At 35.0% G+C, this 22,073-nt stretch overlaps 1 protein-coding gene across 6 annotated transcripts in view; it reads right to left on the reverse strand.

The window, feature by feature from the left end:
* NKAIN2 (sodium/potassium transporting ATPase interacting 2) overlaps positions 1-22,073 on the reverse strand; it is a gene marked incomplete at its 3' end in the record, with an annotated part of 1,065,485 nt that overhangs the window by 489,074 nt on the left and 554,338 nt on the right. For all 6 annotated transcript variants that reach the window (XM_079148273.1, XM_079148271.1, XM_079148272.1 and 3 more), the window contains one exon: positions 1,146-1,226. In XM_079148273.1, the coding sequence (XP_079004399.1) occupies positions 1,146-1,226 (81 nt within the window). The remainder of the gene's footprint in view (positions 1-1,145; positions 1,227-22,073) is intronic.

The raw sequence follows: 22,073 nt of genomic DNA on the forward strand, positions 1-22,073 counted from the left end.
TTGGTTCTCTCTCACACCATAATGTCACCATTTTATCCCATCCTTTGGTTCTTTGTCAGTGAACCAAAATAAATCAAGATTATTTATACTTGACATAAAGTCACATATCACAGTTGGAATAATAAATGAAAATCACCAAAAATGCTGAGTGCTTTCTTAAACTCTGGAATGCTAGGTTGTAAATGTGTATTACTCTTTGTCATTCCTCCTTCTTTACCCTGCCAGAGTATGTGACCCTGCAGAGGTAGTTTGCAGCAACTTTTCTTTTCTTTTTTCTTCTCTTTTCCTCCCCTCTTTCCCTTCCTTCATCCCTCCCTTCTTTCCTTCCTTAAATCTTTTAGCCTTCTAAAGCATGTGCTCATCTCTGAGTTTTAAAATGACCAGCATCTTTGTAGGGGTCTTCCGCTTTAATAAGAGTAAGTAAAAGAACATTTTCCAATTTCTGTTTTCAAAGTTGATTAGAAGTACAAGTTTGAAACTCTCTCAAGAATCAAGATCTACTACAACCTAGAAGGGATGACCTCAGTTAACTTATCTGCCACCAACTGTATTGCAAAAGAAGGATAGTGATTCTGAAATATGAAAACTACATTATCTTAGTAGTAAATACATTCTTGTTAAATAGAAATATAAATTTAAAATGCAACTTTAAGTCTTTTCTAGACTATTTAAGAATTAAGTCTTTATTTTACTCATTTTGTAATAAATTATAGCCCTCTGGTAAAATCTTCACTCAATTAAATCCCCTTAATTGTTTGAGTTACTACATTACAATCTGGGCTCAATCAGGAAAATGTTTAGCAGAATAATAAGAAAACTGATTCCAAAAATCATCAACTTTTGACTCCGAAAAAACTCCTACTTAGCTTCAAAAATCTCTCACCAGTAAATGTTTATAAAAGCACCTTGCATGATCACTATAATAATCAATATTCCACACTAGTTTTCCTTAAAAACACCAAAGCACAGTTTTGTAATACACCAAACATATATCTGATAATGGAAATGCAGAGATATAAATCAGTACACCTTCATTACCTTCCTGACAGGTGGATCTAGGTAACAAGAGCAGGGTGAGACTGCCCCCATTAGGAAGAGACTTGTTATCGCACTACTGATGATGGGTAAATCCGGTGGTGCATTACCTTTGAAAGGTCCCCAGCCTCCAGATAGAAGCAGATAACAAACACGTTCCAGGTAACCCAGAGGACTAGCCAGACCGCATACTGTAGAAAACCAAGAGAGAAGTAACATGAAATTAGTTTGGAATCTGCTGCATAAGATTTACAAAGAACTTGAAATTCTGTACTCCCAATTCATAAGACTCAGTGGAAATATTAGATATTGCTTCTTTCCAAGGAACAGAATTAGATATACTTTTTCTCTATGTTGATTTCCTTTCACTGTTATGGAATCTTATACATTATTTAAAGTTGCTGAAGGACAAATTTTAGGTTTTAAGACAAAAGAATTAGCCCACATTTCTGGTTTAAAGGTGAATGATTTCAGTTTCTAGATACATAAAATAATGACTGCTCCAAAAGACCCATTGAATACATTAAAAATAAAACCCTCATATTTTCATCCAATAAAATTGTCCTCATATAGGATAATGTAGGACCTTTCTCTTCTTCTAGGGTTCCCTTCAAATAAGTCCTCCATCTAATCGGCTTTATATCCTTGGTATCTCCTTTTCATTTCTCTATTCACATTCTCACTTTATTCTCTCATAATCTTCCACAACAGGGGTCATCTGGCAACCATGTCCTCTTTTCTTTTGCTGTCTAGTTAGTGCAACTTCTTTAGGGATCACACATCTTCTTGCCAAGTCATAGTTTGGATGATTCATTCATTCAACTAATCAGTATGAAGAACCAGTATCAGTATGAGGACAACATACTTCCAAAACCCTGAAAATAAAAAGCCCAAAGATAAATGCTCCCTGAATCCAAGTCAAGGGATAGGTTAAAAAATATGGTAATCATACAGGAATTATAAAGAGGCATTTAGTCTGAGAAGAGGAAGGAAGATGGGAAGAGCGCATAGACTATCCTGAAAAAAAAAATCACGTGCATTTAACAGAAGAGATAAAACACCTCAAAGAAACGAATCGAGCTAAATTCAGATTCAACCAAATGAAGTGGAGGTTAGGTTGGTGGTGGGAGGTTCCTGTCAAGAAAGGAAATAGCAGGTATGAGTTTCTAAAAAAAATGAAACAAGATAGTATCATGTCACTTCCTGCTAAATAAATGCCCATGATTTCCATTCTTTCCATGGTGAGTTTGAAATCTTTATTTTATGGTTCAAGAACCGAGATCTTGTACCATGTTATCTTTTGAACCACGTTTCTGTTAATGTGTTGAGTAATCCTGGATTCTAGACACATTGATTACTTCCTATCCATGTACTTAGAGAGCGATTTCCCCCCCCTTTGTTTTTTTTGTATGTTATTCCTTTATCCTTGACTAATTTTTCTTTCCTTTAGATAGTCTTCTTACCACCTATCAATATTTTATTTTTCCTCAAAGATCATTTCAAGTATCAACTCCTGATTTGCACTCAGTGAGAAATGATTGGACCCCATGTAGTTTGTGAATAGACTTTGCTTGCCCTAATTTTATTGCAAATGTCTTATATACAATTATTTGCATGTATTCTCCAATTTACAATGACAATCTCCTTGAGAAAAAAAAGAACCTTTTTAAAAAAAACTGTGTTCATATCCCTAAGTTCCCCTATTAGTACATTGGGCAAAATATATATTCAGGAAACATTTTTTAATCCAATGAATCAATGAATAGCAACCTGGAAAGGTAGTGTCAGGAATGAGAGCTCTATGATGTGATTATGTAATAATAAATTGTGAATTAGCTGTTTTTCAAAGATGATGGGTTTATCAAAATGCTGAATAGATGCACTGCTTTGTAGAGTATGATGTGAAAGCCAAACTAAGTGGTCCAAGACAGCAGAAGGGATCAGAGAGGCTGTTTGAGGTGAGGGCTGGGAACTGGAGACAGGTTCAGGAAACTGAGCAGATTGCAGCAAAAGAGGAACTTCAGTTAGAGAGCAAAGATCAGATGAGACATTTAGGTTAGCTCAATATTGTAAAGAATATTCATCTCACTATAATTAAAAAATTTAAAAACCACATTTTGCTGTTTCCAAATTTAGATTTTGGTTTTAAAACTATAGTAATGGTTCTTGCTTTCGTAACAGGGTGAGGTTTCAGTCATTAGATATCAGAGAAAGAGAAAGAGAGAAAGAGAGAGAAAGAGAGAGAGAGAGAGAGAGAGAGAGAGAGAGAGAGAGAGAGAGAGAGAGAGAGAGAGAGAGATGGTGGTAGAGAAGGTAGAGAATCAAGCAAACAGGCAGATTGTAACATTTTATAATGTCCTTTGTTCATAAGGACACATGTTCCCCACCTTATTTTCAATGGAGAGCTAAAGAACACTGTGTACTAAAAAATGATGCAACAGAACAGTAAAATATTTGGTAGGAACTGAAGAAAATCTCTAATACACATAACAAATATTCCTGAAATTTTGTTATTGGCAGGCATGCTTCCTAATGTAGCAGTAAAGAATGTCAATGCTGTGCAGCCTTTCTATTTCACAACTGGAATTGTGTAGTAAGCTCATTAAATGTTAAACTGTTATCTGCTTCCATGTAGTATGCATGGAATACTATCTCAATGTCATGTATTAAATAATGGAATAAGAACACAGAATCTTCATTCAGATTAATTTAGGCATCCTTTATACTTAGTTAATAACATTTATGTATAAATGTTGATGTAAATTATACTTGGTATGTTTACAAATCAAGCTAAAATGTAATGTTTTAGTAAAATTAATAACTTCGTGGAATGATAAGTAAGGTAATGGGTCACCTACAAATAAAAAGCATAAAAAGATTAAGAATTTGGACTCTAATGTCTGGTTTTGTCAGTTAGGAATTTTGTAGCTCTATTCAAGTCAAGGGGTCACATTATACTTCAGTTTCCTAAAAGATAAAATAGTTTACTAATAATAACCTCACATGACTTAAAAAGGAGAATAAAGATGAGATGTTTGAGAATGTTCAGTACTTGAGTTCTCAATATATGTTGCCCTTTTACAATGATTATATTAGCATCTGTCCTTGTTAGAATAGGATAGTAATAATCCTATAAATTTTATTCCCTAGTATACTAAAATACATATTTCCTATATAAACTTATATAATACATTGTTTCAAGTAATTGAACTTGGGACCTAGGCTTATTCCTTAATGCAATCAACTCTCTTCTTGAACTATGGCTCTTTAAATATATATTAATGCCATTATTGATATGGCACTTGTGAAACAAACTTCTTTTTCATTTAATGTCATTAAAACAATACTTTGCTATTTCTGCTTTAGCATACCATGTAATTAGAAAGCATTTTTCTATCTTCTTTTCTGAGTTGCCTTTTTCACAGTATTTATTGGTCATGATTTTGCACTCCTGTTTTATCCTTTTTTTTCCCAGAAGCAAATGCAGAGGAGCAGAGTAAAAGTTTCTTCACTGTCTTTGCATTTACTTGCACTTTTTTATTTTCCTTTTATATTTTATTACAAACCAGTTAGCCCCACCTTTTACTACACATCAACATAGCCTTGTAAAAGGAGAATCATCACATTTAATAGTATGGTTCCCTTAGTAAAAAATGGAAAGCCACACTAAAGCTGTGGAGGGCTATTATGGACTTACCTTTTCTCAAAGGCAACTTTTTATCAATTTTAACTTTATCTCATTTAACTTATTAACTGTCTCATTTCATTTTCTTTGACATTCTTTCTTCTTCCTCCAAATGTATTTGTATTATTCTTTTTTGTACTTGCTTTTCTGTTTTCACTGGCTAGTATTTATCTGAACCAATATCTTCCAAATGGATTTTTCTTAGTTTCTAAATATTGATAAAGATTTTGCAATCCCTTGTAATTTGGCCTATGAGTTGTCTATAAACCATACCATTCACACTCTTCTTAAAAATAGTCATCATAATTATTTTGAGCATAAAGATCTGTACTACCTTCTTTCCAGTTGCTCCAGTTAGTAGATGTGAAATAATTGACAGTTGTTCAGATTGAGTATAATTGGAAAGGAAGGTCTGCCCAGGAGAGGTAGCCTAACAGGATAACAAAGTATCACACTTGCTATCTATCATCTAACTTGTAGTTTTCTGCTAAAAACTAAACTTGCTGGAACCTTATTTTTTTTTTTTCTTGTGGAAAAAAAAATCTTATGTTCTATGTTTCAGATAGAAACTTTCAGGTATTATCTGCAGTGAGAGACAAATTTCATTGTATGATGAAATTCACGTTTTAAGAGTTGATATCTGAGGCACCAACTAAACCATTGGAGAAATTGATTCAAAATGAACCTCGAGCTACATATTTTAAATTATCATTTGAAAAAGGTAATAGAATCATCATGGTTTCCCTGTTGTATATTTTAAAAGCTAAAATTTGTATGTTTTAAGAATCATATAGTAGTTTTACTGTTGTCTGTGTAGCAAGCCTATAAGATATATGTACATATTATGATAATGAGTGGTAAGAAAAGATTCTCCTTTTAATGGCTGAAAGGGTAAATCTGCTCCATTGTCATATGTTCATCACTAGTTGTGATTAGAAATGGAACAAAAAATAGTGCTATTTTTAACCAGTCAGCAAATAATTTAAAATTCACACTTACTGATCTTTTTGGTTTTTGAAATCCTAGTTTAAAAATTCTAATAAAAGTATTTTTTCTAAATTTTAACAAAAGTGTTTTTTTCCTATGTTGAAGTTATTTAAGTAGCCCAGTAATACAAATAAAATTGCCTCCAATACTGGTTATGTAAGTATTTGAGGATCATACGTAACATGTATTATAATGCATTAAAAACTGAGATTCTTGAATTTGAGGCTTTTTGTATAATACAATTAACACTGTTTTTTTTTTTTTTTAATTCCATTGCTTTATTGCTCTTCTTTCCACCCCCACAACTGCACAATGTTAGGCTAAAAAATGGTGCTCCCAAAGGTATTAGCATCCAAATCCCTGGAACCTGTGACTGTTATCACATATATAGCAAAAATAAAAATAAAAAAATCTTCGCAGATGTGATTAAGAAAGATTTTGAGGTAGGAAGATTATGCTGGATTATCTGAGTGGACCCAAAGTAATCAGATGTACCCTTGTAAGAGCAGAACAGATGGATCTTTTATAAACAAAGAAAGAGATGATGTGAACAGGGTAGTGAGATATTTGAGGATGATGAGCTTAAATACTGGACTGATATGACCACAGACCAGGGAATTCTACTGTTACCAAAATCTGTTAAGATGCAAAGATCAGATCTTCCCCTAGAAACTTTGAAGATAGTGCAAACCTAAATTTGTCTCATTGATACTGATTTCAGACTTCAGGAATTCAGAAGAATCAATTTTTGTTGTTTTAGGTCAGCAACTTTGTGATAACTTGTTACCAAAGGCACAAGAAACTAATACATCCACCCAAATTTTCTCTTCCTCTAAACCTCTCTGTCACTGAAGAGTGACTCTGGAGGGTAAAATACCTATATACTGTGAACAATAGTAATTAATTTCAAAATTGATATCCACTCCTTCCTGGCAATTATGTATTGCTTCACAGTTGGTCCATTGCTTATATTGAATGGCTCAGAAACAAAAACACCTGTTTTAACTTATTTGCCCAGTGTAATCACTGTGAAGGTCTAGGATAGGAAATGAGGTACTCTTTTTTTAATAAGAATTTCAATAAATTCTTAGTGTATTTCCAACATTCTTGCAATATAAGGCTGTTTTATTGTTTTCAGAAGTTATTGCATAACTAGGATGCAGAAATCGATCAATTCCAACTTCTGAATATATCTACTGTCTAAAATATTGTCAGAATGAGTTAAGAACATAGACAGAGATACAATTTCGAGTAATGTTTGTTGTAACTAACTTTGAAAACAAGGGAGACAGCAAGTGATAATCATCAATATGATGGGATAATGCTTTTCAGTTGGAATGCTGAATTACAGGATATAATCAAAAATATCAAAAATTTTAATATCCAGATAGCAATCATAAACTTGTCAGCCTCATTTTTACCTTAAAAATTGGGAGAGTGATTAAATTACTAATTATTTAATATGTGTTAATTCACTATTTATACCAAATATTCTTCATTATTACTTTTTAATTAATATTTAATATTAGGAGTGAATATTGCCATATCTAGATCAGGAGAGTGAATGAAAGGCATCATTTCCACTCTATGGATACATTTATATTATCATTTTGACCCTTTGAGGTATATGTGTGTTTTTAGTTAATTGATGTATCCTAGGATACCTAAAAGTGTTAAGAGTACTTCCTCCCTATTAGAAATTATTATTTTAAACAGATGACTATCCATATATTGAATCGCAGCTTTTCAACTGGACTTCATGGAAAAATTCATGACACACATAGACAATGATATTATTTGTAAGGCACACAAATATAAACAAAGGAAATAATTTGCAGCAGATGAAAGTAGCAACCCTGATTTTTCCCAAGGAGTTCAACCTTCCAGTGTGCCTATAAACTATTAGCTGCAATACTGTTGGACAGTTCTGTTCAGGAAAACATGCACAATGCAGTTTAAAGACATTTTTCAAAACAATAGACTTGATAATGTATCAAAAATAAAATCTCTCAGTAGGTAACTCATTCCCTATGGGTCTGTATCCATGGTAGAGTCACCTAAAGGAAAATTCTAAATATCACATAGTTGATCCAGTAATATAGTTCAACCATTGAAGCTAATGTGAACAAATCAAGGAGGAAAAGGTAACACAGATCCACTTGTAGATCACATCTCTCTTATAGATTTTTGCTTGTTTTTTTAATTTGGTACTGAGGATTGAACCTAGGGGTGCTTAACCACTGAACCACATCCACAGCCTTTTTCTTTTTTTAGTTTGAGACAGTAAGTTGCTCAGGGCCTTGCTAATTGCTGAGGCTGGCTTTGAACTTGTGATCCTCCTGTTTCAGCCTCCCAAGACACTGGGATTACAGTTGTGCACAATTGTGTCTGGTTCAGAATTTTAAACTATGTGTTCAGGTACTTTATATACATAAAAGTTCATGTGGAGAGAGCAGTTCTAAATTTACATAAACTTATATGTATAAATGGTTAATAATGAATTAAAGCTGCACATTGTCGCTTCCATCTCAGAAGTGGTCCCTCCATCTTTCTACCTCTCTTTCTCTCATTTGAATGTATGAAACAGCTTTCCTTTTACTACCTCAAAAGCAGGATTCTAATCTACTAGATTCATAATCAGTTTGGTAAGATAAATAAAAATTAAAGAAAAAATTTAAAAATACCCAACTATTTCAGTTAGGAATGCTTTTGAATACATATAACTTGATATTGGACTACAGATTGTTTAAATACTAAGTTTGAAAGAATTTTTTTTTCCTTGTGTGTGATGTCTGAAAGTGGGCTGTAATTGGCCCAATGGCTCAGTGCTGTCATGGTTCTCAATCTACATATGGCTAGGCGTTTCCTTCAAATCCTCACACAGCCAGATACCTTGCAGATAGAAAGATGCTGGACACCCAGAATAGCTAAAGCAATCCTTAGCAGGAAGAGTGAAACAGGGGGTATCACAATACCAGAACTTCAACTATACTACAAAGCAATAGTAACAAAAACGGCATGGTATTGGTACCAAAATAGACAGGTAGATCAGTGGTACAGAATAGAGGGCACGGACACAAACTCAAATAAATACAGTTTTCTCATACTAGACAAAGGTGCCAAAAACATGCAATGGAGAAAAGATAGCCTCTTCAACAAATGGTGTTAGGAAAACTGGAAATCCATATACAGCAGAATGAAACTAAACCCCTATCTCTCACCCTGCACAAAACACAACTCAAAATGGATCAAGGGCCTTGGAAACAGACCAGGGACCCTGCATCTTATAGAAGAAAAAGTAAGTCCAAATCTTCAACATGTTGGCTTAGGATCAGACTTCCTTAACAGGACTCCCATAGCACAAGAAATAAAAGCAAGAATCAATAACTGGGACAGATTCAAACTAAATAACTTTCTCTCAGCAAAGGAAACTATCAGTAATGTGAAGAGAGAGCCTACAGAGTGGGAGAAAATCTTTGCCACTCATACTTCAGATAGAGCACTAATTTCCAGAATATATAAAGAACTCAAAAAACTCTACTCCAAGAATACAAATAACCCAATCAATAAATGGGCTAAGGAAATGAACAGACACTTCACAGAAGAAGATATACAAGCAATCAACATATATATGAAAAAATGTTCAACATCTCTAGTAATAAGAGAAATGAAAATCAAAACTACCATACTATCTCATCCCAATTAAAATGGCGATTATCAAGAATACAAGCAACAATAGGTGTTGGCGAGAATGTGGGGAAAAAGGGACACTCATACATTGCTGGTGGGGTTGCAAATTAGTGCAGCCACTCTGGAAAGCAGTGTGGAGATTTCTTAGAAAACTTGGAATGGAACCACCATTTGACCCAGCTATCCCACTCCTTGGTCTATACCCAAAGGACTTAAAATCAGCATACTACAGTGATGCAGCCACATCAATGTTCATAACTGCTCAATTCACAATAACCAGATTGTGGAACCAACCTAGATGCCCTTCAATGGATGAATGGATAAAGAAACTGTGATTGATATATATATATATATATATACACACACACACACACACAATGGAATATTACTCAACCATAAAGAAGAAAAAAATTATGGCATTTGCAGGCAAATGGATGAAATTGGAGAATATAATGCTAAGTGAGATAAGCCAATCTCAAACAACCAAAGGACAAATGATCTCGATGATAAGCGAATGATGATACATAATGGGGGGTGGGAGGGAGGCAAGAATGGAGGAAGGAGGGACTGTATAGAGGGAAAAGAGGGGTGGGTGGGGTGGAGGAAAGAGAAAAATAACAAAATGAATCAAACACCATTATCCTATGTAAATGTATGATGACACAAGTGGTATGCCTCTGCTTCATGTACAGAGAAACAAGTCATACCCCATTTGTTTACAATAAAAAAAGAACATGAATAATCACATAATTGCTTTAATATATTTTTAGATTTCTTTTTTTTTTAATGAAGGAAAAACTTTGCCCATCTTTTCTTAAAAAAAAAAAAAAAAAAAAAAGGAATGACGCTGGGCAGAAAAATTTCCTTCTTTCAGCAACACTATTTTTTCAGGAAAGAAAAGTTTTCGTAGAGGCACTCAGCAGACTTCTTTAGATATCATTACCTAAAAATTTGTCACAAGACTACCCCAAAGCTAATTATTGAGAAAAAAATTGAAATTACAAGAGTGGTTTTGATCAATTGCAGTACATCCTTTGGACTCAAAGGAAGATTAGACCTCCTTGAGAACTGTGCTATAAGTCCAAAGACCTGGCCAAAATTGAGATGCTCTTAACAAAGAACAGAGACAGTGATGTCTACCACTAAAAGTAAATAATAGATATTTTATGCTTCTTTTTTTTCCTAGAGAAATACCCAATCCTTTGCTTCAGTAAGTCTAAACTTATTCAACTAAGTAGCAAAGTAATTTACTGATCATACCCAGAGTAAACATAACTTGACCATCTATGGAGAAAGAACATTAAAAAAATAGATAAAAACAAATGTAAAAACAAACAAGCAAGTAAAAAAATATATATACAGTATATTCCAAACCATTGCCCAGATTGAACTTAATGAGTAAGCAAAAAGGGAAAATACATAGTGTTAGATGTCTCACTGGAGATGTTAAATATCTATCATTTGATAAAGCAGAAAAAATGTATAGATAATATTAAGAACATTAGGCTAATGAAAACAGAGATCTTAGAACAGTAAAAAGTAGAAAGTAAATGACATTTTCAAAATGTATAGTTATGGGTTTAGTAAGAACTGGTAGATGTGTGGTGGTTATTCATTTCAATTGAATAAGCATAGTCTACTATTGTTTTTTTCTTTTGTAATTGGAAAAATAACTGGTCACCTTTAACTGGAAAAGTTTAATTTTACTTTACTTGTACAATGTCTATCCTTCATCTCAAATTCAAAGGAATTCTATTAGTTATGTAAATAGCCTTCTAAAATAGGTAAATTATCATAATTGGGGAATATGATGAATCTATCAATATGACCTTTAATGATGTGTAATTGCTATACTTTACTTAAAATTATCCAAACACAGATACAGGTTAAATTTTAAAAAATCTTTTGTAAGCTCACACATTGAGGAATGCTCTTTCTTCTTGGGTTGTTTGTATGACATTAGACTTTATATGTAGGTTGAGTTTAAAAATTCAAAGATTTTAAACTCCAAAATGCAATTTCCCAACTTAATTTTGTATAGAAACATTTCTATCCAAATTTTTACTGTTCTATTTTTTTCTGCCTAAGTGACAGAATGACATTTACTAATATTTCATGTGATATCCATCTGTCTTCTAAATATCTCTCTTGGTTGGATATTATCCAGACTGAAAGCTAAGTCATAACAAATCTGATGAATGTAGTTTGCTATTGTTTTAGTCAGCTTTTGTTTTGCCAATGTGACTGAAAGGACCCAACGAGAATAATTGTAGGGGAGGAAAAGTTTATTAAAGGCTCATGGTTTCAGAGGTCTTAGTCTATAGAAGTCTAGCTCCATTCCTCGGGGCTCGAGGGGAGAGTGTGGCACATGGAAGTAGCTCACATGATGATCAGGAAGCAGAGAGAGAGACGCCACTCTTCGGATACAAAATATATACCCCATGGCCATGACCCCAATCAACCACTTCCTCCAGCCACACGCCACCTGCCTCCAGTTACCAGTCAGTTAATCAGGGATTAATCCACTGATTAGGTTAAGACAATAACCCAATCATTTCTCCTCCAAATCTTCTTCTGTCTCACATGTGAGCTTTTGAGGGATGCCACATCTAAACCACAATAGGTACACTGGTATTTTGACTCACTGGTTCCAGTATCCTAAGAAGTCTAAAGAAGAGAAACCTCTAATGAGACAGTCATGTGTTCAAGTTTAAGTATTAATTCCATGTTTAGAAGGAACTTAAAAATTCTCAGATTCTTAATTAATACCTCTATTTGAATGCATGCTGCATGAGACAGATATTTTTTTAAATTATTTATTTATTTTTATGTTTTACAGACTGTATTTTGATTCATTGCACACAAATGGGGTACATCATTTCATTTCTATGGTTATACAGGATGTAGATTCATATATTTGTGTAATCATACATGTTCATAGGGCAATGATACCTCTCTCATTCCACTATTTTTATTGTATCCTCAGAAGAGCTAAAACATATCATCACGGAACACACAAACTTTTTAATTAATTATCTTTGTACTGTGGATTAAACCAGAGGAGTTCAACCACTGGGCTTCATCCCCAGACCTTTTATGTATTTTTTATTTTGAGACAGGGCTTTGCTAAGTTGCTGAGGCTAACTTTGAACTGGGACACTGGGATTGCAGGTGTGCACCACTATGTCCCAAACTTTATTTTTAAATCAGTTCTTTTAAAAGGATAACTGTCAGTTATTTCGAACGTGTAAGTTTGTGGTATTTGTGCGTGTGTGTGTGTGTGTGTGTGTGCTCACGCGCGCGCGTGTGTGTGTACAATAGGAAGCTAATATACTAATACTTAAGTTTTCAATTTAAAAAAAGGTTTTATAAGTGCCACGAAATTTACCATGCGGTATAACTGTTATAAAGACATTACATATTGAGTAAACTGGATTTAATAGAATGCTGCAAACTGAGTTTTGTTTCTATTTTGAAGTTGACAGATGAAATTGTATGTCTTTATCAGGTAAAACAAGTTGTTCTGAGGCACATCATGGGATGGTTAAATCCAACTCATTAACAATTCGTTACTTCAGAAGGTTGTCATGTTTGTAGTAAGAATGTGTAAGACCCACTCTCTTTGGGTTTGTCAAGAATACAATATAGTCAGTGGTGAAGATAGTGGAATAGAGAGGTTGCTCTTCAAGCTGCTCTGTGGTGTGAAACCAAGCAAGTAGATAAACAGCTTCTCAGTGAGGTGAGTGAAAAGGAGAATTTTACTGGGATTTAATACTAGACTCTCAGAACACTGTAGGGACTCAGAAGGTTGGATTTAATAAAATAAAAGAAGAATAACCATCACTGGCATCAGTTACTGGAGTGGAGCCACTGTGAGCACACTGGAGAGCTGGAGAGGGGAACTAAGAAAACCTGCATCTCAGGTGGCACCGTAGCATGTCTTGATATGGAGAAATCAGAGATCAAGAACACTGTGGGACTGATCCAGTAGGTGAGCTACACTGCATCCTCCTGTGGGAAAGATGCTCTGCATCTCTCAGCTGTCCATGGAGATCTGAAGCAAAGGCCACTTTTCCCACCATCCTATGGTGACTGGCAGCTGTAGAACAAGCCAAGCTGCCCAGACCTGTAATCTGAACTAGGTCCATAAGCCAGACCAGGCAGAGGCCTGACATGTGACTCAGAGTATGACTAGAAAACCAGGAGAAATTCAAATGCAGATAGTGTTTAACCCAGAGGAATAAGGGAAATTCAGACCAGAGAGATACTGGGTCCCTCTTACCCTTTGAGTCTGAAGGTCTCCCAGCTGAGGTGGGCTGGGAATTTAATCAGGCATGTGGGAGTGAGTGTGCCCTTGGGGATAGACTAAGCCCAGGAAGCTGGGAAAGATGGAAACAATGGGTAGCTGAGGGGTGAAGGACTGGTTCCTCTACCACATTAGTGGAACCCAGGGGGGACTCCTGTTATAGTCCCAGCACATATCAGAAGCTGCCAGGCTCTGGAAGAGTGCTGATTTAAAACCTTCTGACCAGTCACCATTCAGAAAAGCACTGGGGAACTAACTAAACCCTGCCTTCAGGAGCTCCGCCTTTGGAAACTGCTCTCACAGAACTCTACAGTGACCCCACCTTGAGAGTGGAGCAGACAACACTCTCCAAAGTGCCCTACCTCATACTGCAAGAAGAAAAGTCACACAACAAGGTAGAGGGAGAGGAAGAATAGAAGTTCAGTGGATTAGATAAAGGGGAATGAAGGGAAGGGAGGGGATGTAGAAATGGAAAAGACAGTGGAATGAATCTCATGTAACTTTTCAATGTAAATATGTGAATATACCACAGTGAATCTCAACATTGTGTAAATCCATAAGACTGAGATCCTAATTAGAATAAGATACACTCCATGTCTGTATAAATATGTCAAAATAGACTCTATTGTCATGTATAACTAAAAAGAGCAAATAAAATTATAAAAATAAAAATAGAATATAGCTGGGCATAATGGTGCATGCTTGTAATTCTAGCAACTAAGGAGCCTGAGGCAGGATGATTGCAAGTTCAAAGCCAGCCTCAGTAACTTAGCAAGACCCTGACCAACTTAGTGAGACCCTGTCTCAAAATTAAAAATAAAATGTTCTAGGGATGTGGTTCAGTGGTTCAGTGCCTCTGGGTTCAATTCCCCATACCAAAAACAAAAAGAAACAACAAAAAAGAATACAATATATTTCCATTGACCAGAGTTGTCATGCTATACAATAGATAGTACTCAGCCCTCCTATCTAAATGTAATTAAGCAGAATTTGGCCATCATTTCCCCAACTCCCCATCCATTCCCATCATTCCATCCTCTGGAAACCACCATTCTGCTTTCTACTTCGGAAATCAACTGTTTTTAGATCCTACATTTGAGTGAGAACATGAGGAATTTCTTTCTGTTGCCTGGCTTACTTCACTTAACAGAAATATTTCCATGTTCCTGCAAATAACAAGATTTCTTTTTATGGCTGCATATATTCCCACTGTGACTATATACTAAATTTTCTCTATCCATTCATTAATTCATGGACACAATTTAATTCCACATCTTGGCTAATGTGAATAGTTCTGCAATAAACATGGGAGTAGATATGCCTTTGATAAATGGATTTCATTTCCTTTAGATATCTAGTTGTATGGTAGCTCTATTTAAAAAAATTTAGAGCCCTTCATACTGTTTTTCATAAGGGCTGTACAACATTTCCCTTATTTGTGGTTTTTATTTTCATGGTTTCAGTTACCCATAGTCAATCACAGGTCAAAAATATTAGATGGAAAATTCCAGAAATAAACAATTCATGAATTTTAAGTTGCTCACCATTCTGAGTAGGGTAATGAAATCTTGTGCCGTCCTCCTCCGTCCCACCCCAGATATGAATCGCCCTTGTCCAGCATGTCCATGCTGTAGATGCTGCCAGTCTGTTAGTACTATAGTCACTATCTGGGCTATGACATTGACAGTCACAGTACTGCAGTGCTTCTGTTCAAATAACTTAATAGTGGTCCCAAAGCACAAGAAAAATGATGTGGGTAATTTTTATAGTATGTGGTTATAATTGTTCATTTTATTAGGAGTTAGCTTTGTCCATCCTTTACTGTGCTTAACTTATAAATTAAAGTTTTATAGTTATGTATGTGTAAGAAAAGCTGTATACAGAGGCCTCTGTATTATCTGTAGTTTCAGGTATCCATTGGGTGTTTCAGGACATAGTCCCTACAGATATAGGGGACTACAGCATTAATTTATAGTCCTACCTCTAGTATGTAAGGGTTCCATGCATCCTTGCCCAAATGATCTTTTGTCTTTTGATAATAACCAATTTAACAGAGTTAAGGTGATATCTCATTGTGGTTTTGGTTTACATTTCCCTGATGATTAGGCATCATGAGCATTTTGTCTTATATCCATCCATATGATATTTGTATATCTTCTTTTGAGAAATGTCTATTTAGCTCATTTTTCTCTTTATAAATTTGGTTGTTAGCTTGCTATTACATTGTTGACTTCCTTATTTATTTTCTGTATTAATGCCTTATCAGATGTGTAGTTTGCAAGTGTTTTCTCCCATTCTGTAGGTTGTCTCCTCATTGTGTTGTTTCCATTGCTGTGCAGAAGGTTTTTAGTTTGGTGTCATCCATGGGTTTATTCATTTATTCTGTTGTCTGTGATTGTCAGGTAATAGCAAAAACACCCATGTCATGGAACGTTTCCCCATGTTTTCTTCCAGTACTTTCAGGGTTTCAAATATTCCGACTGAATTTTATTGTATAATTTTCCTTTTGAATTAGAAACCATTTTGATAATAGTATAATAATTTGCCTAAGAAGATTTCTACAATTAGAATTGTTAAGATTATTTGTTTTAAATTAGTTAATAGAATTACATATCTAGAAGGTAGGTGACCTGGGTTTAAATATTAACTCCATAATGAATTTATCTTGACAATCTAGTAAAATATTGATATTTCCAGTTCAATCTATTTTTGAAATTAACATTTCTGGATGAACACAAAAGGATCTTATTGTTATTTTTTTCAGATTGCTGTCCTTTCTCTCATATAACAAGCCTCAGTTAGAGTGCCTGTGGGCTAGTCCAACCACAGTGATAGCAAAAAACTCAATGTTTTATTCCTATGTCAGTCACTTAGTCAATCATTTTTATTGGAAATAATGATTGTGGAATGATATCAACCAAAAGCACAAATATTGGGAATTACTTTTGGTATCATTATACAAGAATGTTTTAAAAAGAATATATTTACAATATCTTAAAGAAAATGTTTGAGAAAAAAAAATCTTAATCACTATCAAATAACACATGTTTTTAAGACTGATAGTGTATGACCAAATACGTTTGTGTCAGAAGGTAAGGCCTTGGAGAATATGCTAAAATAATGGCAAAATGTACACGTTTTAATATGCACTTAGTACTAAAATGCCCTTTGGATGAGAGCTTAGTATATGTTAACCTTTCCAAAAGATAAGGCTGCACAAAAGTGATCTGCAAGTACCAGTAGTAGATAATTATGTTTTACTATGTAAACTGGTTTCTTCAAATCATCAATTTTTTTAAAAATCACCAGAGTGGTACAATTACTACACTGCAGATTAAACATATGATTTAAAGATAAAATATTTTTTAAAAACATCTTTTTCTTAAAAATGTTTTCTCCTGTTCAAGGGTAAAATTGAGTTTTGTCCAAATCAGTATAAAAAATCATGTTTCACAATTTAGTTTTGTTACAGAAATGATTATTGTTTTGCATCAAATTATTTTCACCAAATTATTTATCCCAGGTACTTAGAGTAATCTATCGATCGGGCTATGACCTTGATTCAGTCCTCATACAGTAGGCTCCCTCAGGGTGTTCCTGCTCTTTGTCTACACATAAATCTTACCAGAGACACATGTCTTACAAATATAGGCCATAAAATGTTATAACATAATGTAGATAATGGAGAATATCCATTCCATACAACTTGTAAAATTATGTGCCTTAATTATTATTGGTATGTTAACAGTGTCATCTTCAAATGAAAATGATATTATTAAGTAATAGATTTGACTTATAAACTGAAAACAATCCATTTATTTCAGTATAAATTTATTTATATATAAAACTTCAGGGTAACAAACAGGTATTTGAAAGATACAGCATTCAATTAGGGCAGTTCAGATCTCAGACACTAGTGGATGCTGTAGGGCACTGCCCAAGTGACCCTTTAAGTCTGAAGTAGTAACTATTCCTGCAAGTGCCAGAAATAGTGCATATCTACAGCTCACAACCACATGCTTTCTCAGGAATTGTCCCTAGCCAAAGTGATGTGTCTCATGACAAACCGATACTGAGAGACAAAGTTCCAAGGTTTTTCTCTGAATTCTGGACCTTCAGAAAAGACCACCTACCTCCCAGCTTTCTCCAGGATTAGCTATGGGGAACTAAGTGATGCATCTGTTGCTAAGAATTACAGTTCATGTTCTCCTTCTCCTTGGTCCTGCTTCTCTCAGTCCATTGGATGTTGTTCCTGGAAACATTCTCCAATAAATCACCTGCATCCAAGTCTGTATCTCAGTCTACTACCAAGGGAACCCTCTAAATCAGGAGTGGTCATGAAAAGTAGATATCAAAGGGGAACTTTGGGCCTAGACCATGAGATGACTGGCAATAAGAACCTCATTGCTTGAAATACATGGTGCAATGATTGTGCTTGGCAGGCATTAGCAATGAAACTCAACATTATTACTGGTGTAAAACTAGGATGGCTTATTTAGTCACAGTTGAATGACCAACCTGTTGGCAAAGGAGTAGTGTTGAACCTCTAACAGGGAGAGACTCCTTGAGAGAACTAACAGCCAGTACGTAACAAATAATTATGTTAGACCTTGTGTGCTCTAGAAGTGGGAATGATTCATCTGGGCAGAATTTGAAACAGTCTGACTATGAATGGCCTTTTTTGCTTCAGGCTTTGGGAAAACCACTCACTGAGGACTTATAGAATATTTGCTCTAACAACATGAGATCTCATAAAATGTTTCATTGGACCAAGGAATCTACATTATAGTTAAGGAAGGGGGCAGTCGACATGTGCCAATAGATTCTTCTATTGGTTCCACTGCACCTAGAAACTCCTAGCTTGACAGATCCATCGAGCGTTGGAAGATGCACATGATGTGATAACTTGCAGATGCTATACAAGGCTAGGTATCTTTCTCTAGGATGTACAACTGTGCAGATAATGGGTTAACTTGGAGATGATACTGTACAAGGCTAAGCATTGTTCTTTGGGATGTATAGTCCTGCATAAATGACTATTACATTGTGTTGTATTCCCAGTAGGTAGAATATGTAGATTCAGGAATAGAGAAGCAGAAGCAGAGCTGTCTCTCCAATGCATTGGGGAATTTGTGCTTCCTGTCCCCACAAGTTAGTCTCTGTGAACCTAGAGATCTTAGGCTCCTAAGAAGAATGACTCCACTAGGGAAAAATGCAAGAATTCAAGTAAATGTACTCTTTGGCCATCACCTAGTCACTTTAGTCTCCTTAATGCAAGATAACAGCAGTGAAGAAAAGGAGTCTTTTCTTGGAAGGTGGAACAGATTGTGATCATCAGTGGGTCCAGGAAAGAAAGCTGAAACTGTGGGGCATCTCAAAAATCTCCATGCAGTTTTGGTGGCATTTCCTCAAAGCAGATATAGCCACAGCCTGAGAGGCATGTTGAACAGTGGCTTAGATTCCCCAGGACAGAGGCTCTGGATCATCTAAAAGATAAATCATCTAAACTGATAAAGAAGCTACCTGAAATAGAATGTTCTGATAGAATAGATAGTAAAGAATGTAAACAATGTATGTCAATTGTTGTCCTGAGATCATCTGCAGCCATGGGACTGCAGTTCATCTCACTAATCTTGTAAATGCATCTTAGAAAAGAAACCAAAGACTAATGCAGTTGTTTCTAGGGCTGATATTATTATCCCAGGCAAGTGGATCTGTAGAGTACAAGATCTGAACCAAAGAGAATTCTGGGGTGTGATGCCCAAATTTCCCTATGTGGGGTTAAGCACTTACTTTTTCAGTGTGGCTTATAGTCCAGTCCCTCTCAAGGAATCACACACACTCCTGGAGCCAAAGGGAACTGCTTTACTCAAGATCATATCCCCTCCCATGCAGGTACTCTACATACAATGACAAGTCCACAGGGCATTACAAGGGCCTACGCACTAGTCCCCCAATCCTTACATCTATGAAAAACTATCATGGTTTTAGAGAGCCCCACCTCATCAAATGGTGCCTGTTTTGTAGATACCATTTTGTATCTGCTCAGTCCTGTTTTTGGTCTTAAACAGAAAACTCAAATAATTTTGCATCATTAAATTTTTGTCTTAGAGTCTATATCCCAGGAAAGCTGAGCTATGTGTGGAAATCACTCCAAGTTGTAGCAAAGAGAAAGTTTCTTGAATTTCTACAACAAAAGAAAGAGAGTGGGATTTCCTCAATCACTTTGGTGTGATTACTATAAACATAAACAGAAATACTGATAGCACCGTAAGAAATAAGCCAAAACAGAGTTTTATACATGTGAACATTTATATACCAGGATTCATACTTGAAAAACTCAATTATTTTAAAAATACATTGCAAATTAAAAAATAAAATCACACAGGTTGTGACTATTTTAAAGACCCAGAATATCCAGTAATACATCACTGATATCTGTACATAATCACACTAATCCTAGGCCCTGGAGTGTAATATACGTAGACTCCTAAACAATATATCCATGCATTTAATTCTGCATTTTTCATCTGAGTTTCTTTCCATTTAGATTGTTTTTCCCTTTCCTGTGCTTTTATCTGCTATACACACCTACAAAAATCATATGCTTTCCCACATTAAAAGAAAGTTATGACATCCTGTGCTCTACAGATTACTTATTATTTTAAATGTGTGTGAATAGCTTTTTTATTATTAAAAGGAATGACATACAAAAACAGGATTCCTTCAAGAAATTGCTGCATATCCATTTTTATTCCAAACATATTCTTTTTCTCAGTGCAAAGCAGCCTGAAGTTATATGGTTATTTGTGAGTGCATCCAAATACATATTTTAATTATCATTTCACAAGCTCTTTAATTTATTCCTGCCACTTTATAGCTGTATGAGTATAACCTGGAATGATTTTATGGGCATTTGAAAATAATGGCTATCATTTATTATTAGTTCAATATGAACTAAATAAAAATTGCTTAAATAATTTTCCATGATTGCCTCATTTAATCCTCAAACAACCATGTTAAGTGGGTACTATTATTGAAGGAAATGAGAGGGAGGGGGTATGAAAAATGGTGGAATGAGACAGACATCATTACCCTATGTACATGTATGATTACAAGAATGATATGAATCTACATCATGTACAACTATAGAAATGAAATGATGTACCCCATTTGTGTACAGTGAATCAAAATGCAGTCTGTAAAAAATTTAAAAAAATATAAATAATTTTTTAAAAACTGAGTAGTAAATAGACACAAGAAGAGACTGTTTGATATGACCTCTTCTGTTATAAATTGTACTAGATGTCCTAGGTTTCAGAGGGAAAGTATGAAAAATATTAGAAGTTGGGAAGGAAGAAATTAAGATTTCATTATTCATAGATGATATAGGTTTTTACAAGAGAACTGGTAAACAAATGATTAAAACTAATAAGAGTCAAGAATGAAGCATGATCAATATATAAAGTCAATTGCATTCCTATTCACAAGGAAAAAATAGAAAAATATAATTTTAAAAGCTGTAGATTCTGGGAACTGTGGCTCATACTTGAGATATAGCCATACAAAAATCCCTTTAGAAAGCAAATATATCAATTAAAGAAAGGAAAAAATCATGTAGCTCCTTCATCAGAACTTGTTGACTGGGAATTACCATATATAAATACCAGATAATGGGCAGAGGTGAATAAACCCACTAACAGGGTTCAGCAGGGGAGCAACAAGAAATGAGGAATTGCCAATGAGTCCCAAGAGCCACATCAAATCATACATAAAATTAGTTCCCAGCTCAAATCATACATAAAATTAATTCCCAGAAGGTAAAGACTACTCATTGATCAGAATGCTGGATCTCAAAAGTTAGGAAGCTAAGGTCACTAAAAGAGGGACAGGTAGAAATGGGATTGAGGGCATGACTATGCTCACATATGTATTCCTGAAAGCACCGCAGTATTCAGCAAACAGAAATATCATATGGGGCATATTGGCATTCAAAAAATTATACCAGATAGCTTTATTTTGTCTGGCAACTCTAGTTCCAGTATCATGGAACTATCTAGAAATATACAGCTCTACTCTAAAGGAACACTGCTGGGAGTCAGAGAAAAAAAAATGAGCAAATCAAGAGTGCTAGAGGTAAGAAAGATCTGAGAGTTTCATAACTGCATCCAGAGCAGCAAATCTGAGTCCTGTAACTGCAAAATACACCATCTGAAGAGAAGAAAACCATCTTGAAATCCAAGATGTGAGGTGACAACCATCCGGAATGAGTCTTAGCTCTACACAAACACGGCTATGCAGAAAGACCAAAAAGATTATAATCTGAGTCTTTCATGGTGACAAGAGGTAACACTCTGGAGTAGTGAAATT

The sequence above is a fragment of the Sciurus vulgaris genome, assembly GCF_902686455.1.
Source record: "Sciurus vulgaris genome assembly, chromosome: 7".
NCBI lineage: Eukaryota > Metazoa > Chordata > Mammalia > Rodentia > Sciuridae > Sciurus > Sciurus vulgaris.